A 20163-nucleotide genomic window follows, 5' to 3' on the forward strand; every position below is an offset into this window, starting at 1 on the left:
TCCTGTACATAGGAGCAGTATTATAGTAGTTATATTCTTGTGCATAGGAGCAGTATTATAGTAGTTATATTCTTATACATAGGAGCAGTATTATAGTAGTTATATTCTTGTATATAGGAGCAGTATTATAGTAGTTATATTGTTGTATATAGGGAGCAGTATTATAGTAGTTATATTCTTGTACATAGGGGCAGTATTATAGTAGTTATATTCTTGTACATAGGAGCAGTATTATAGTAGTTATATTCTTGTCCATAGGGGCAGTATTATAGTAGTTATATTCTTGTCCATAGGGGCAGTATTATAGTAGTTATATTCCTGTACATAGGAGCAGTATTATAGTAGTTATATTCTTGTGCATAGGAGCAGTATTATAGTAGTTATATTCTTGTCCATAGGGGCAGTATTATAGTAGTTATATTCCTGTACATAGGAGCAGTATTATAGTAGTTATATTCTTGTGCATAGGAGCAGTATTATAGTAGTTATATTCTTATACATAGGAGCAGTATTATAGTAGTTATATTCTTGTATATAGGAGCAGTATTATAGTAGTTATATTGTTGTATATAGGGAGCAGTATTATAGTAGTTATATTCTTGTACATAGGGGCAGTATTATAGTAGTTATATTCTTGTCCATAGGGGCAGTATTATAGTAGTTATATTCCTGTACATAGGAGCAGTATTATAGTAGTTATATTCTTGTACATAGGGGCAGTATTATAGTAGTTATATTCTTGTCCATAGGGGCAGTATTATAGTAGTTATATTCCTGTACATAGGAGCAGTATTATAGTAGTTATATTCTTGTGCATAGGAGCAGTATTATAGTAGTTATATTCTTATACATAGGAGCAGTATTATAGTAGTTATATTCTTGTATATAGGAGCAGTATTATAGTAGTTATATTGTTGTATATAGGGAGCAGTATTATAGTAGTTATATTCTTGTACATAGGGGCAGTATTATAGTAGTTATATTCTTGTCCATAGGGGCAGTATTATAGTAGTTATATTCCTGTACATAGGAGCAGTATTATAGTAGTTATATTCTTGTACATAGGAGCAGTATTATAGTAGTTATATTCTTGTCCATAGGGGCAGTATTATAGTAGTTATATTCTTGTACATAGGAGCAGTATTATAGTAGTTATATTCTTGTCCATAGGGGCAGTATTATAGTAGTTATATTCCTGTACATAGGAGCAGTATTATAGTAGTTATATTCTTGTGCATAGGAGCAGTATTATAGTAGTTATATTCTTATACATAGGAGCAGTATTATAGTAGTTATATTCTTGTCCATAGGGGCAGTATTATAGTAGTTATATTCTTGTCCATAGGGGCAGTATTATAGTAGTTATATTCCTGTACATAGGAGCAGTATTATAGTAGTTATATTCTTGTCCATAGGAGCAGTATTATAGTAGTTATATTCTTGTACATAGGAGCAGTATTATAGTAGTTATATTCTTGTCCATAGGGGCAGTATTATAGTAGTTATATTCCTGTACATAGGAGCAGTATTATAGTAGTTATATTCTTGTGCATAGGAGCAGTATTATAGTAGTTATATTCTTATACATAGGAGCAGTATTATAGTAGTTATATTCTTGTACATAGGAGCAGTATTATAGTAGTTATATTCTTGTCCATAGGGGCAGTATTATAGTAGTTATATTCCTGTACATAGGAGCAGTATTATAGTAGTTATATTCTTGTCCATAGGAGCAGTATTATAGTAGTTATATTCTTGTACATAGGAGCAGTATTATAGTAGTTATATTCTTGTCCATAGGGGCAGTATTATAGTAGTTATATTCCTGTACATAGGAGCAGTATTATAGTAGTTATATTCTTGTGCATAGGAGCAGTATTATAGTAGTTATATTCTTATACATAGGAGCAGTATTATAGTAGTTATATTCTTGTATATAGGAGCAGTATTATAGTAGTTATATTGTTGTATATAGGGAGCAGTATTATAGTAGTTATATTCTTGTACATAGGGGCAGTATTATAGTAGTTATATTCTTGTACATAGGGGCAGTATTATAGTAGTTATATTCTTGTCCATAGGGGCAGTATTATAGTAGTTATATTCTTGTACATAGGGGCAGTATTATAGTAGTTATATTCTTGTACATAGGGGCAGTATTATAGTAGTTATATTCTTATACATAGGAGCAGTATTATAGTAGTTATATTCTTGTATATAGGAGCAGTATTATAGTAGTTATATTCTTGTACATAGGGGCAGTATTATAGTAGTTATATTCTTAAGAGCAGTATTATAGTAGTTATATTCTTGCACATAGGAGCAGTATTATAGTAGTTATATTCTTGTACATAGGAGCAGTATTATAGTAGTTATATTCTTGTACATAGGAGCAGTATTATAGTAGTTATATTCTTGTACATAGGAGCAGTATTATAGCAGTTATATTCTTGTACATAGGGGCAGTATTATAGCAGTTATATTCTTGTACATAGGGGCAGTATTATAGTAGTTATATTCTTAAGAGCAGTATTATAGTAGTTATATTCTTGTACATAGGGGCAGTATTATAGTAGTTATATTCTTGTACATAGGGGCCGTATTATAGTAGTTATATTCTTGTACATAGGAGCAGTATTATAGTAGTTATATTCTTGTATATAGGGGCAGTATTATAGTAGTTATATTCTTGTACATAGGAGGCAGTATTATAGTAGTTATATTCTTGTACATAGGGGCAGTATTATAGTAGTTATATTCTTGTACATAGGGGCAGTATTATAGTAGTTATATTCTTGTCCATAGGGGCAGTATTATAGTAGTTATATTCTTGTCCATAGGGGCAGTATTATAGTAGTTATATTCTTGTACATAGGAGCAGTATTATAGTAGTTATACTCTTGTACATAGGGGCAGTATTATAGTAGTTATACTCTTGTACATAGGGGCAGTATTATAGTAGTTATAATCTTGTACATAGGGGCAGTATTATAGTAGTTATATTCTTGTCCATAGGGGCAGTATTATAGTAGTTATATTCTTGTCCATAGGAGCAGTATTATAGTAGTTATGTTCTTGTACATAGGAGCAGTATTATAGTAGTTATACTCTTGTATATAGGAGCAGTATTATAGTAGTTATATTCTTGTACGTAGGGGCAGTATTATAGTAGTTATATTCTTGTACATAGAAGGCAGTATTATAGTAGTTATATTCTTGTACATAGGAGGCAGTATTATAGTAGTTATATTCTTAAGAGCAGTATTATAGTAGTTATATTCTTGTACATAGGGGCAGTATTATAGTAGTTATATTCTTATACATAGGAGCAGTATTATAGTAGTTATATTCTTGTACATAGGGGCAGTATTATAGTAGTTATATTCTTGTACATAGGGGCAGTATTATAGTAGTTATATTCTTGTCCATAGGGGCAGTATTATAGTAGTTATATTCTTGTACATAGGAGCAGTATTATAGTAGTTATACTCTTGTATATAGGAGCAGTATTATAGTAGTTATATTCTTGTACGTAGAGGCAGTATTATAGTAGTTATATTCTTGTCCATAGGGGCAGTATTATAGTAGTTATATTCTTGTACATAGGGGCAGTATTATAGTAGTTATATTCTTGTACATAGGGGCAGTATTATAGTAGTTATATTCTTATACATAGGAGCAGTATTATAGTAGTTATATTCTTGTATATAGGAGCAGTATTATAGTAGTTATATTCTTGTATATAGGGAGCAGTATTATAGTAGTTATATTCTTGTACATAGGGGCAGTATTATAGTAGTTATATTTTTGTACATAGGAGGCAGTATTATAGTAGTTATATTCTTAAGAGCAGTATTATAGTAGTTATATTCTTGCACATAGGAGCAGTATTATAGTAGTTATATTCTTGTACATAGGAGCAGTATTATAGTAGTTATATTCTTGTACATAGGAGCAGTATTATAGTAGTTATATTCTTGTACATAGGAGCAGTATTATAGCAGTTATATTCTTGTACATAGGGGGCAGTATTATAGCAGTTATATTCTTGTACATAGGGGCAGTATTATAGTAGTTATATTCTTAAGAGCAGTATTATAGTAGTTATATTCTTGTACATAGGGGCAGTATTATAGTAGTTATATTCTTGTACATAGGGGCCGTATTATAGTAGTTATATTCTTGTACATAGGAGCAGTATTATAGTAGTTATATTCTTGTATATAGGGGCAGTATTATAGTAGTTATATTCTTGTACATAGGAGGCAGTATTATAGTAGTTATATTCTTGTACATAGGGGCAGTATTATAGTAGTTATATTCTTGTACATAGGGGCAGTATTATAGTAGTTATATTCTTGTACATAGGGGCAGTATTATAGTAGTTATATTCTTGTCCATAGGGGCAGTATTATAGTAGTTATATTCTTGTACATAGGAGCAGTATTATAGTAGTTATACTCTTGTACATAGGGGCAGTATTATAGTAGTTATACTCTTGTACATAGGGGCAGTATTATAGTAGTTATAATCTTGTACATAGGGGCAGTATTATAGTAGTTATATTCTTGTCCATAGGGGCAGTATTATAGTAGTTATATTCTTGTCCATAGGAGCAGTATTATAGTAGTTATATTCTTGTACATAGGAGCAGTATTATAGTAGTTATACTCTTGTATATAGGAGCAGTATTATAGTAGTTATATTCTTGTACGTAGGGGCAGTATTATAGTAGTTATATTCTTGTACATAGGAGGCAGTATTATAGTAGTTATATTCTTGTACATAGGAGGCAGTATTATAGTAGTTATATTCTTAAGAGCAGTATTATAGTAGTTATATTCTTGTACATAGGGGCAGTATTATAGTAGTTATATTCTTATACATAGGAGCAGTATTATAGTAGTTATATTCTTGTACATAGGGGCAGTATTATAGTAGTTATATTCTTGTACATAGGGGCAGTATTATAGTAGTTATATTCTTGTCCATAGGGGCAGTATTATAGTAGTTATATTCTTGTACATAGGAGCAGTATTATAGTAGTTATACTCTTGTATATAGGAGCAGTATTATAGTAGTTATATTCTTGTACGTAGAGGCAGTATTATAGTAGTTATATTCTTGTCCATAGGGGCAGTATTATAGTAGTTATATTCTTGTACATAGGGGCAGTATTATAGTAGTTATATTCTTGTACATAGGGCAGTATTATAGTAGTTATATTCTTATACATAGGAGCAGTATTATAGTAGTTATATTCTTGTATATAGGAGCAGTATTATAGTAGTTATATTCTTGTATATAGGGAGCAGTATTATAGTAGTTATATTCTTGTACATAGGGGCAGTATTATAGTAGTTATATTCTTGTACATAGGAGGCAGTATTATAGTAGTTATATTCTTAAGAGCAGTATTATAGTAGTTATATTCTTGCACATAGGAGCAGTATTATAGTAGTTATATTCTTGTACATAGGAGCAGTATTATAGTAGTTATATTCTTGTACATAGGAGCAGTATTATAGTAGTTATATTCTTGTACATAGGAGCAGTATTATAGTAGTTATATTCTTGTACATAGGAGCAGTATTATAGCAGTTATATTCTTGTACATAGGGGGCCGTATTATAGTAGTTATATTCTTGTACATAGGAGCAGTATTATAGTAGTAATATTCTTGTACATAGGGGCAGTATTATAGTAGTTATATTCTTGTATATAGGGGCAGTATTATAGTAGTTATATTCTTGTACATAGGGAGCAGTATTATAGTAGTTATATTGTTGTACATAGGAGCAGTATTATAGTAGTTATATTCTTGTACATAGGAGCAGTATTATAGCAGTTATATTCTTGTACATAGTGGCAGTATTATAGTAGTTATATTCTTGTACATAGGGGCAGTATTATAGTAGTTATAGTCTTGTATATAGGGGCAGTATTATAGTAGTTATTATGGTGCTTGAACCCTCTAGGTTCAAGCAAAATATTGTAATCCGATTTCTTATATTTTATTATTATTCTACTTCTTCTTCTCTGTGTTTTCCACAATTAATGCGGCCCGAACCGCTCGGCGCAGAGACCCCGTTCAGGCGGCGTTTCGAAGCCCTCGGTGGGGACAGGTGTGCTTTGCATTTTTGGAGTCGATCCGATTTGTAGTTTTTAAAAAAATCGCATTTTAAGGAAAAATGTTCCCATAGGAATTAATGCCGACCTTTCCATGACCCCCAACTGATATGGATTGAAGCCACAGCGCAGGTGCACTGACCTTACAAAGATGGCGGCTATGCAAATGTACCGTGTCCATTTTAGGACATGGTCATTTATCAAAGTCAACCATCAGAACAATGTGACTCTGACTCGTGACTACTGAGGGGCCGAATGTTCCAAAGTGGCTACCGAGGGGCTGTGTGCACCAAAGTGGCTACCAAGGATTCCTGCATGCCACAATGGCTACCAAGGATCCAAAGTGGCTACCCTTCACATAGTAAACTGGCCCCTGATTATGGTCGTCCTATTAATAGCAGACAGACTTCACATGAGCAGAATTTCTAGTGAAATCAATAAATCAAACTGAGCAGCCACATTTCTTACACACAGACTCTAGGACGGTCTGCCTGTTCTTCACAAGTGTCCAGACCCCTTTCTCTTCATCATTGGGGGTCCCAACGTTACTTTCTTCCCGTCGACACCTGACACACTGCTGTAAAGCTGCAGCGCTGTGCGAGCGCCATGTATTGGGGGTATATGGGGGTCAGGAAACCTTCTTATTAAATGCACTTTTCGTGTAATAGGAATTATTTAGGACTTGACCTTAAATCCCCCTTCACATGCAGCATGAACATCCTGTGACTCATTCCTCACATACTTCATATGTTTATAGAAAATGCGCTCGTTTTATGACAAATTTGTTTTGCAGCTGTATTTCTGCCGCACTGACATCACCAGAACAGATGATCTGAATCTGGGCAATGTGTAATGGACGGTTCCTGGGCAGGTTCTCCTGATTGACAATTATCCCTTTAAGTGGCCGTAGTTCCTGTCCGTGACGTCAGGCTCAGTCTGCACATGGCGGCTGTCTGCGGATCCGTCCCCTTAATGGAATCACTTTCACATTTATTTATCTTTATCAGTTTTTAACAGAATGTATACATTAGCTTCAATGTTCTACATAATGCTGAAATCTACACATATATAATAATCTACAGGAGATGCCCAGGTTATACCGGCTGTACATATATAATTATATACAGGAGATGCCCAGGTTACACCAGCTGTACATATATAATTATATACAGGAGATACCCAGGTTATACCGGCTGTACATGTATAATTATATACAGGAGATGCACAGGTTATGCCAGCTGTACATATATAATTATATACAGGAGATGCCCAGGTTATACCAGCTGTACATATATAATTATATACAGGAGATGTCCAGGTTATACCAGCTGTACATATATAGTTATATACAGGAGATGCCCAAGTTATACCGGCTGTACATATATAATTATATACAGGAGATGCCCAGGTTATACCAGCTGTACATATATAGTTATATACAGGAGATGCCCAGGTTATACCAGCTGTACATATATAATTATATACAGGAGATGTCCAGGTGATACCAGCTGTACATATATAATTATATACAGGAGGTGCCCAGGTTATACCAGCTGTACATATATAATTATATACAAGAGAGGCCCAGGTTATACCGGCTGTACATATATAATTATATACAGGAGATGCCCAGGTTATACCGGCTGTACATATATAATTATATACAGGAGATGCCCAGGTTATACCAGCTGTACATATATAGTTATATACAGGAGATGCCCAAGTTATACCGGCTGTACATATATAATTATATACAGGAGATGCCCAGGTTATACCGGCTGTACATATATAATTATATACAGGAGATGCCCAGGTTATACCGGCTGTACATATATAATTATATACAGGAGATGCCCAGGTTATACCGGCTGTACATATATAATTATATACAGGAGATGTCCAGGTTTTACCAGCTGTGCATATATAACTATATACAGGAGATGTCCAGGTTATACCAGCTGTGCATATATAATTATATACAGGAGTTGCCCAGGTTATACCGGCTGTACATATATAATTATATACAGGAGATGCCCAGGTTATACCGGCTGTACATATATTATTATATACATATACAGGAGATGTCCAGGTTATACCAGCTGTGCATATATAACTATATACAGGAGATGTCCAGGTTATACCAGCTGTACATATATAACTATATACAGGAGATGTCCAGGTTATACCGGCTGTACATATATAATTATATACAGGAGATGCCCAGGTTATACCAGCTGTACATATATAATTATATACAGGAGATGCCTAGGTTATACCAGCTGTACATATATAATTATATACAGGAGATGCCCAGGTTATAGCAGCTGTACATATATAGTTATATACAGTTAATGCCCAGGTTACACCAGCTGTACATATATAGTTATATACAGGAGATGCCCAGGTTATACCTGCTGTACATATATAATTATATACAGGAGATGTCCAGGTTATACCAGCTGTGCATATATAACTATATACAGGAGATGTCCAGGTTATACCAGCTGTACATATATAACTATATACAGGAGATGTCCAGGTTATACCGGCTGTACATATATAATTATATACAGGAGATGCCCAGGTTATACCAGCTGTACATATATAATTATATACAGGAGATGCCCAGGTTATACCGGCTGTACATATATAATTATATACAGGAGATGCCTAGGTTATACCAGCTGTACATATATAATTATATACAGGAGATGCCCAGGTTATAGCAGCTGTACATATATAGTTATATACAGTTAATGCCCAGGTTATACCGGCTGTACATATATAATTATATACAGGAGATGCCCAGGTTATAGCAGCTGTGCATATAAAATTATATACAGGAGATGTGCAGATTATACCGGCTGTACATATATAATTTTATACCTGAGATGCCCAGGTTATACCAGCTGTACATATATAACTATATACAGGAGATGCCCAGGTTATACCGGCTGTACATATATAATTATATACAGGAGATGCCTAGGTTATACCAGCTGTACATATATAATTATATACAGGAGATGCCCAGGTTATAGCAGCTGTACATATATAGTTATATACAGTTAATGCCCAGGTTATACCGGCTGTACATATATAATTATATACAGGAGATGCCCAGGTTATAGCAGCTGTGCATATAAAATTATATACAGGAGATGTGCAGATTATACCGGCTGTACATATATAATTTTATACCTGAGATGCCCAGGTTATACCAGCTGTACATATATAATTATATACAGGAGATGCCCAGGTTATACCGGCTGTGCATATATAATTACTGTATATACAGGAGATGCCCAGGTTATACCGGCTGTACATATATAATTATATACAGGAGATACCCAGGTTATACCAGCTGTGCATATATAATTATATACAGGAGATGCCCAGGTTATACCGGCTGTGCATATATAATTATATACAGGAGATGCCCAGGTTATACCGGCTGTGCATATATAATTATATACAGGAGATGCCCAGGTTATAGCGGCTGTACATATATCATTATATACAGGAGATGCCCAGGTTATACCGGCTGTGCATATATAATTATATACAGGAGATGCCCAGGTTATAGCAGCTGTACATATATAATTATATACATGAGATGCCCAGGTTACACCGGCTGTACATATATAATTATATACAGGAGATGCCCAGGTTATAGCAGCTGTGCATATATAATTATATACAGGAGATACCCAGGTTATACCGGCTGTACATATATAATTATATACAAGACATGCCCAGGTTATACCGGCTGTACATATATAATTATATACAGGAGATGCCCAGGTTATACCAGCTGTACATATATAATTATATACAGGAGATGCCCAGGTTATACCAGCTGTACATATATAATTATATACAGGAGATGCCCAGGTTATAGCAGCTGTACATATATAATTATATACAAGACATGCCCAGGTTATACCGGCTGTGCATATATAATTATATACAGGAGATGCCCAGGTTATAGCAGCTGTGCATATATAATTATATACAGGAGATACCCAGGTTATATCGGCTGTACATATATAATTATATACAAGACATGCCCAGGTTATACCGGCTGTGCATATATAATTATATACAGGAGATGCCCAGGTTATAGCAGCTGTGCATATATAATTATATACAGGAGATACCCAGGTTATATCGGCTGTACATATATAATTATATACAAGACATGCCCAGGTTATACCAGCTGTGCATAGTGCCTCCTTCACCCTGTCCTCCATGTTTTGCAGACGCTGCTGAATGAATTAGACCGGAGTTTGGGGAGATATCGAGAAGAAGTGAATCTGAAAACCGCCATCATGTCCTTCTTCAATGCCGTTCTGAACGCTGGTGCTGGAGAAGTAAGTTCACACTTGTTACATGGATGGATGAGTTTGCAGAGCAGAACTCCGTGTTCTCCAGATTTATGCACTTGCGACATCAGGAAATCAGTAATGGATTTTTTCCACATAATTTGGTGGAGATTTTCCGCCGTAGAAGCTTCTGAGATATTCTGGATGTTCTCATGTGGGAAAGCGATGAACTCGGAAACCCTGGGATGACTTTCTGTAGAGAGGGAACATTTGGACGGGGCGAGTCGTCCACGTAGGCCACGACCGCAGCTCCGGGAACAGCAGCCTGGCCAGCGTCACCGAGAGACGTCATAACAAAGTGTCCACTGATATTTACATGTTCTAGAAGAGTTTACAGGATTCCTGACGGCTCATTTATCTGCGGTTGTTCTAGATCTCTGGATATAATACTGCACGTTCCATCTCACAGATCCACGGCTGCATTTACTAAAGAAGTCTCATTACTGGGATTTCATAGTGAGTGCAGCTCTGGGGTATAATACAGGAGGTTACTCAGGATCAGTAATGTAATGTATGTACCCAGTGACTGCACCAGCAGAATAGTGAGTGCAGCTCTGGAGTATAATACAGGAGGTTACTCAGGATCAGTAATGTAATGTATGTACCCAGTGACTGCACCAGCAGAATAGTGAGTGCAGCTCTGGAGTATAATACAGGAGGTTACTCAGGATCAGTAATGTAATATATGTACACAGTGACTGCACCAGCAGAATAGCGAGTGCGGCTCTGGAGTATAATACAGGAGGTAACTCAGGATCAGTAATGTAATGTATGTACACAGTGACTGCACCAGCAGAATAGTGAGTGCAGCTCTGGGGTATAATACAGGATGTATCTCAGGATCAGTAATGTATGTACACAGTGACTGCACCAGCAGAATAGTGAGTGCAGCTCTGGGGTATAATTCAGGATGTAGCTCAGGATCAGTAATATAATGTATGTACACAGTGACTGCACCAGCAGAATAGTGAGCGCAGCTCTGGGGTATAATACAGGAGGTAACTCAGGATCAGTAATGTAATGTATGTACACAGTGACTGCACCAGCAGAATAGTGAGTGCAGCTCTGGGGTATAATACAGCATGTAACTCAGGATCAGTAATGTAATGTATGTACATAGTAACTGCACCAGCAGAATAGTGAGCGCAGCTCTGGGGTATAATACAGGATGTAACTCCGGATCAGTAATGTAATGTATGTACACAGTGACTGCACCAGCAGAATAGTGAGTGCAGCTCTGGGGTATAATACAGGATGTATCTCAGCATCAGTAATGTATGTACACAGTGACTGCACCAGCAGAATAGTGAGTGCAGCTCTGGGGTATAATACAGGATGTAACTCAGGATCAGTAATGTAATGTATGTACACAGTGACTGCACCAGCAGAATAGTGAGTGCAGCTCTGGGGTATAATACAGGATGTAACTCCGGATCAGTAATGTAATGTATGTACACAGTGACTGCACCAGCAGAATAGTGAGTGCAGCTCTGGGGTATACCGTAATACAGGATGTAACTCCGGATCAGTAATGTAATATATGTACACAGTGACTGTACCAGCAGAATAGTGAGTGCAGCTCTGGGGTATAATACAAGATGTCACTCAGGATCAGTTATGTAATGTATGGACACAGTGACTGCACCAGCAGAATAGTGAGTGCCGCTCTGGGGTATAATACAGGATGTAACTCAGGATCAGTAATGTAATATATGTACACAGTGACTGCACCAGCAGAATAGTGAGTGCAGCTCTGGGGTATAATACAGGATGTAACTCCGGATCAGTAATGTAATGTATGTACACAGTGACTGCACTAGCAGAATAGTGAGTGCAGCTCTGGGGTATAATACAAGATGTAACTCAGGATCAGTAATGTAATATATGTACACAGTGACTGTACCAGCAGAATAGTGAGTGCAGCTCTGGGGTATAATACAGGATGTAACTCCGGATCAGTAATGTAATATATGTACACAGTGACTGTACCAGCAGAATAGTGAATGCAGCTCTGGAGTATAATACCGGATGTAACTCAGGATCAGTTATGTATGTACACAGTGACTGCACCAGCAGAATAGTGAGTGCAGCTCTGGAGTATAATACAGGATGTAACTCAGGATCAGTAATGTAATGTATGTACACAGTGACTGCACCAGCAGAATAGTGAGTGCAGCTCTGGGGTATAATACAGGATGTAACTCCGGATCAGTAATGTATGTACACAGTGACTGCACCAGCAGAATAGTGAGTGCAGCTCTGGGGTATACCGTAATACAGGATGTAACTCCGGATCAGTAATGTAATATATGTACACAGTGACTGTACCAGCAGAATAGTGAGTGCAGCTCTGGAGTATAATACAGTATGTCACTCAGGATCAGTAATGTAATTTATGTACATGAGATGAATTTTAAATGCTGCTGTGACATTACTTAGAGGAGCACAAGTTTAGATGATCCCTGGATTGACCTGCGCTGTCCATGAAGCCGGACGTCTTTGTGCCAGGAGGATTTATAGGAGGAATGAGCAGGCGGCATGGGTCACCTAGGATGAAGCAGAGCTTCGGTACATTCTGGGTCCACAACACTGTGCAGATGACTGAGCTCTACAGCTGAGATTGTCAGGCCATGCTGGGAGTTGTGGTTATACAGGCCCATAGTACTAGTACAGATGCTATATATCACACCCCTGTGCCCGGCTGGACATGTTGGCAGCTGTGTGATGTAGACGGGCTGCAGGCGGCTTCTTCTGTTTCATCTGTTTTTCTGGTGGATGTAACTTTCTCCCCTTTTCTTTTAAAGGATAATCTAGAATTCCGGTTGCACCTTAGATACGAGTTCCTGATGTTGGGGATCCAGCCAGTTATTGATAAGCTGAGACAACATGAAAACGCCACCCTGGACAGGTGCACAGATCCCGGAATCTAGACTTTATTCCTCTTCATTGCTAATTATCCTTTCCTTCCCTCCATTGCTTCCTTCTTAGTTCTCCCCTTTCCTTCCCTTAATTTTTGTTTTGCTCCTTCTTTGTTTTCTCGTCCACTATCTTCACTCACTGCCTTCGTTTTCTTTCCCCTATCACTTTTCTCCCTGTGTCTTCGTTTTTCCTTCTACCATTTTACTTACTCTCTGCTCATTCTTCACCCCTTTCTCTTTCTTTCCTTCACTTCATTCCCAACCTCTCTGTCGCTGGTTTACCGTGACGGAGAGGAGCCAGAAGACTGCAGCGTCTGATTTCTCCTACTCCTGCAGTGATTAGAAGCACTTCATCTTCATATTAAACGGTGCAGGTTTCTTTTGGTTGTGCAGGGGTTTAGCTGCTCAGTTGAGAGCTCCTGGAAGCTTTCCTCATTAAGGCTCTCAGCTGTGCACGGCTAGCTACTCCCATCTCCTATATAATCTGGGCCCTGGCTAGCACTCATCGTCAGAGCTAGCTTATGTTGCATGACTGGAGGTTGTTGTTGGTTATTATTGGAGAAGGTGTTGGGTGGATTTATACGAGATTGTTGCTAAGTTTTTAGTGTGTGACAATTCCCTTTTTTCTCCTACTTTGGTTTAACCCCATCCTCTCTCAGGTGCTTTCCTCTGCTATATGTGACAGTTTCACTGTATGTTTGGTATTTTCCATTATCCCTCTTCGTAATACCTTGTTAGTCTTGTTGGTGTATTACGGTACATTATTACTCCTCTCTTTACTGGGTGGGGGAAGTGTACAGACTGAGGGCGGATTTTTGAGCTAAGGCGCAAGGTACGTGGCCCTGGCGTCTTCACCATCAGAAGTTATCTGGGGAACAGGGCACCCCCTAGCATTAGAGACAGGAAAGGAGCCCCTGTTCCTGGGACACCCAACAACAGGGTTGTAACATTTTTTTTCCTTCCTTTTTCATTCCCTTCCTGCATTATTCCTTTATTTTTTGTTACTTCCTCCCTTCCTGTGTTTTTCTTCCGTTCTTTTCTTTGTTTCTTGTCTAATTTCACTTTTGTTTCTTTACCCCCTCATTCGACTTTATTTTTTCCCTTTTTCTCTCCCCCTTGCTTTCGTCTTTTTTTCCTTCCTTCCATCCTTCTTTTTGTGCTTTCCTTCCTTTTTGTTCTTTTCCTTTCCTTTCTTTCCTTCCTTTCTTTAATGTTTTTCCTTCCTTCCTTGTTTACCTTCCTTCCGTCCTACCATCCTTCCGTCCTACCATCTTTCCATGTTATGTCCTTTTTTCCTTCCTTTCTGCTTCTTCCTTCCTTTTCATTATTTTCCTTTCCTTCATTTTCTTTCTTTTCTTCCTTCTTTCTTTTTTCCTTCCTTTCATTCCTCGTTTTCCATCCTTTCTTGCTTTCCATCCTTCCTTTTTCGCTTTTTTCTTTCCTTCCTTCCTTCCTTCTTTCCATGTTCTTTCCTTTTCTTTTTTAAATTCCCCCTGTATTCTTTCCTTCCTTTCATTCCTTATTGTCCATCCTTCCTGGCTTTTCTTCGTTCCTATCTTCCTTCCATGTTCTTTCCTTTTCTTTTTTTTTTAATTCCCCCTGCATTTTTTTCCTTCCTTTCATTCCTTATTTCCCATCCTTCCTTCCTATCTTCCTTCCATGTTCTTTCATTTTCTTTTTTCCTTCCCCAGCATTATTTTGTTCTGCCCCCTTCATCTTTTTATACTTTTTTCTTCCTCCCTCTTTTTCTTCTTTCATGTCTCTGACAATCCGTTCAGTCAGGGGTGATGGTGGTGCTATCATGTTTCTGTCCTTGTTCCAGGCATCTGGACTTCTTTGAGATGGTGCGGAATGAAGACGAGGTAGAGCTGGCCAAGAGGTTTGACACGGTGAGTAGATGGAGCCGGTGACGCTGATCAGATTATTATCGGCCTCGTCCTCTGCGCTGACTCTTGGCTCTGGTGGAGTCAGACAGTTATGTAATAAAGTGATAAATGAATGGACGCAGATAACTGATAGATACTTGCACTACTCATCATCACTGAAATTGCAACATTAAGAAGGAAAAGTTGTGGAATTTTGGAAATCACAGGATTGCGATGTTACTGATCTGCAAATGATGAAAAAATAGATCAAAAATCCAAATGTTTTGATAATTTTATAAGTCTGAGCCTCGTGCAGAAATCCCGGCACCCCCGGCCTCGGCTGCCGTCAGTGAGGTCATTAATGGTCGTCGGAGGAAGGTTCTGCCGCTGATTGTACAAATCATCACAATGACGTCCCTGGTGTCCTCTCCATCGAGCACAGGCTTTGGCCACGCGGCTGCACAGAGTAGCACTTGCAACATGCGACCTGGACATGTCCTGTGGAGAAACATCTCTTGGGACACTGGAGAAATGGCCGCACCACTGGTTCCTCCACCAAATCAAAGCAAGGCTGAGCTGTTAATGACCTGGTGTGAAGAGTACAGGGGTCCGGCTCCGTATGTGATGTTCCCTCAGGAAAATGTTCTGTTGACTTCATACCACAGGCGATAATGGGGCAGAGCAAGTTGGTAATGGAGGCTGGAATGGAGATCAGTCCTCTACACTCATGAGTCCTACTGTTGTCTTAGAAGCAATAATAGCCACAGATTCGTCTGGAGAACATGTGGGTAGCACCATGACGAGGCCTCCACTAGGGAGCATTAAAGTGTCCCAAGAACTCCTTTTCCACATGACAATACCAGGCCGCATGTTCCTCGCACTACTGTGAGCCACTTGTGTGGCCTAAACTGCTCCCATGGCTGCAGCGTCTCCAGACTTGTCTCCATCTAGCACATAGGGGACATCATTGGTCAGTGATTACACAGGAGCTGCTGGCAGCATCTCCGGACTTGTCTCCATCAGGGACGTCATTGGTCAGTGATTACACAGGAGCTGCTGGCAGCATCTCCGGACTTGTCTCCATCAGGGACGTCATTGGTCGGTGATTACACAGGAGCTGCTGGCAGCATCTCCGGACTTGTCTCCATCAGGGACGTCATTGGTCAGTGATTACACAGGAGCTGCTGGCAGCATCTCCGGACTTGTCTCCATCAGGGACGTCATTGGTCGGTGATTACACAGGAGCTGCCTGCAGCGGTGCCGGGATTTCTACTCGAGGTACAGACTCCAGACTGGAGAAATCCAGAGATTTTGAAAAATGTGTTTCCATTTCTTCATCATTTGCAAATCAGTGACGTCTCCCACGTGAGATTTCCAGAATTCCACAAGTTTTCCTTCTTGGTAATGTAATTTCAGTGTACAGGAGCATATAAATGAGAAAGATAGATAATAGATATATAATAGTTAGATAATAGACAGAGAGATAATAGATAGATAATAGATAGAGATAATAGATTGATACATAATAGATATATAATAGATAATAGATAGATGATAGATAGATAGATAATAGATAGATATAATAGATTGATAGATAATAGATATATAATAGATAATAGATAGATAATAGATAGAGATAATAGATGATAGATAATAGATAGAGATGATAGATAATAGATAAATAGATTGATAATAGATATATAATAGATTGATAATAGATATATAATAGATAGATAATAGATAGATAGATAATAGATACGGTAGATAGATGATAGATAGATGTAGATAATAGATAGAGATGATAGATAATAGATAACTAATAGATCGATAATATATAACTAATAGAGTGATAATAGATATATAATAGATATAGATAATAGATAGATAATAGAGCGATAATAGATAACTAATAGATCGATAACAGATATATGATAGATAGATAGATTTTCCTATTCTCCCTTGATCTGACTTTTCGTCTTGTCCCTCCTTCTGTCACTGTCGCCGGTTTATCGCACAGATCGTCGCTCTCTCATCTTCTGCCGCCTTCATTAGTCGCCGCCTGTTCTACATTAGCCAGGAATGTAATGAGTTAATGAAACATGCTGACAATAATCAGGATTAATTCCCACATGTGTCCAATGATCTTCTTGCAGCCTGGACTGGTTCACTACTAACGCGTTTATTTGTGTGGACACCTGGAGAGGCTGCAGGTCGGACTCGTGGTGTTTCGCTGGTCGCCATTGGCGCTGGGGCGTGTATACCTCCGTGCTGGACCTGCTGTGAGCTGAGGGTTTGTTACAATTATATCAGTCGACACAACGCTCTGTGGACTCCAGACTGGACACGTTGTAGCAAACCCCCAGATAGATTGGATACATTTGGAGCATTTTACAGACTGATACATTGTATCCACTTCCCGGGACTATATATAAAGGTCACTTGTCCGGCTCAGGGTGGAGATACACGGCTACCTGTTTCCAATGGTAACTAACCAGCAAAAAAGTTTGAAAGCAGCTTTGTATGTGAATGGAGAAGAAAACATAAAAAGATCCTTAGCACAAAGGAAAAGTCAATTCCCCGTAATAATAATATTTGTTATAATGAAGCGGTATTTTATAAACATGAGGCCATGGAATACTCTCCTGGCCCCCGGCTGTGATGTCATCCCAGGTTATCGTGAGGTCATCACTAGCGATCTGCCCCCGCTTCTATTGCGTTGACCTTTGTGAAATCTCTTTCCATTGTGCGAGTTTAATTGAAGTCATATTTGAGGTTATGGGGAGTGAACCCAGAAATTGTGCGGCTGAGCGCTGGCGCGCTGCGCAGGGCTACGTGTTTGTGTCTGTGGGATATTATTGATATTTTTGGAGTCACTTTTTGTAACAGGGAGTAATTGAATTACTCAGAGTCATTCCTGGGGGTTTATGCCAACATTTTTAAAGCACGAGTCCATCTTTTTTTTTTTTTTTTTTAAACTTTTTCCAATCTAGCTGGTTATTAGCGGGTTATTACGAATTGCTGAGCTGATTTTCTAGATTGCAGTGCATTGTGGGAACTCGAATGACAGATACAAAGTCAGGTCACATGACTGCAGAAGGTCTTAGCTAAATGTATACAATGGCATTGGATGTGGCTGGGAATCGTCAGTACAGATGGGGGAATCATTAACATGACAGATTTATTGCTGCTGTGTCTTGGCAGCTCACTAAGAAACTGTGCTACTTACACAGTGCAGTGAACACGCCTGACATGTTAACTATTGTTACATCTGTATCTTCATGTTCAGCAGAGATGACTTCTCTACAATCATCTGATTACAGGCGGGATTATAGAGATAGCACAGGACTCACTATTTATAGTAGGTAGTGTCACAGCTCACCTCCTCTCCTCACTGCACTGATCAGAGCATGCCCACAACACACTCCCATAGAAGATAATAGGTGATGTCACAGCTCACCTCCTCTCCTCACTGCACAGGTAAGAGCATGCCCACAACACACTCCCATAGAAGATAATAGGTGATGTCACAGCTCACCTCCTCTCCTCTCGGCACTGAACAGAGCATGACCACAACACACTTCCATAGAAGATAGTAGGTGATGTCATAGCTCACCTCACAGCACTGAACAGAGCATGACCACAACACACTCCCATTGAAGATAATAGGTGATGTCACAGCTCACCTCCTCTCCTCACTGTTCTGATCAGAGCATGCCCACAGCACACACCCATAGAAGATAATAGCTGATGTCACAGCTCACCTCCTCTCCTCGCTGCACTGATCAGAGCATGACCACAACACACTCCCATTGAAGATAATAGCTGATGTCACAGCTCACCTCCTCTCCTCACGGCACTGAACAGAGCATGACCACAACACACTCCCATAGGAGATAATAGGTGAGATCACAGCTCACCTCCTCTCCTCACTGCACTGATCAGAGCATGCCCACAGCACACTCCCATTGAAGATAATAGGTGATGTCACAGCTCACCTCCTCTCCTCATTGTTCTGATCAGAGCATGCCCACAGCACACACCCATAGAAGATAATAGCTGATGTCACAGCTCACCTCCTCTCCTCACTGCACTGATCAGAGCATGACCACAACACACTCCCATTGAAGATAATAGCTGATGTCACAGCTCACCTCCTCTCCTCACTGCACAGATCAGAGCATGCCCACAACACACACCCATAGAATATAGTAGGTGATGTCACAGCTCACCTCCTCACTGCACTGATCAGAGCATGCCCACAACACACACCCATAGAAGATAATAGGTGATGTCACAGCTCACCTCCTCACTGCACTGATCAGAGCATGCCCACAGCAATTTCTTATAGAAGATATGTGATGGCACAGCTCACCTCCCCCTCCCTGCATAATGACCTCTGCATTAATATAATAGGCTTTGTGCTAATCAAGAAAACTGCATTTATGTGAGAATGGAGAGTCCCTTTAAAGGGGAACTGTCAGTGGGTTTTTGCTATGTAATCTGAGAGCATCATAACATGGGATGAGAAAGTCTGATTCCTGCTACGTTTTCAGTACTGGGCTGCTTGCTGCAGTTTTGATGGAATCCCTGTTTTCTCTGCTGTAGATGTAGCAGTGCTCAGAATGCTGAGCTGTGTATAACTCCGCCCACACTCCTGATTGGCAGCTTCCTGTGTACAGTATCCGCAAGCTGCCAATCTGTGATGGAGGCGGGGTTACACAGATTATCCTGACTGGTCTGCACGTGAGTGCTAGTCCTTTAGTGAAAATCTCCTGCTGATAAAACACTGATTATTGAAACTACGGAACCCAGCCTAGTAAGTGGCACATCGCTGGAGTCAGGCTCACTTGCCCTGTAAATCGATAG

The 20163-nt window shown here is 38.9% G+C and overlaps 1 protein-coding gene across 5 annotated transcripts in view; it reads left to right on the top strand.

The window, feature by feature from the left end:
• DAAM2 (dishevelled associated activator of morphogenesis 2) overlaps positions 1 to 20163 on the top strand; it is a 249283-nt gene that overhangs the window by 169869 nt on the left and 59251 nt on the right. For all 5 annotated transcript variants that reach the window (XM_069768319.1, XM_069768322.1, XM_069768318.1 and 2 more), the window contains exons 7-9: positions 10392 to 10502; positions 13319 to 13422; positions 15255 to 15321. In XM_069768319.1, coding sequence (XP_069624420.1) covers positions 10392 to 10502; positions 13319 to 13422; positions 15255 to 15321 — 282 coding nt within the window. The remainder of the gene's footprint in view (positions 1 to 10391; positions 10503 to 13318; positions 13423 to 15254; positions 15322 to 20163) is intronic.

The sequence above is a fragment of the Ranitomeya imitator genome, chromosome 5, assembly GCF_032444005.1.
Source record: "Ranitomeya imitator isolate aRanImi1 chromosome 5, aRanImi1.pri, whole genome shotgun sequence".
NCBI classification, from domain to species: Eukaryota; Metazoa; Chordata; class Amphibia; order Anura; family Dendrobatidae; genus Ranitomeya; species Ranitomeya imitator.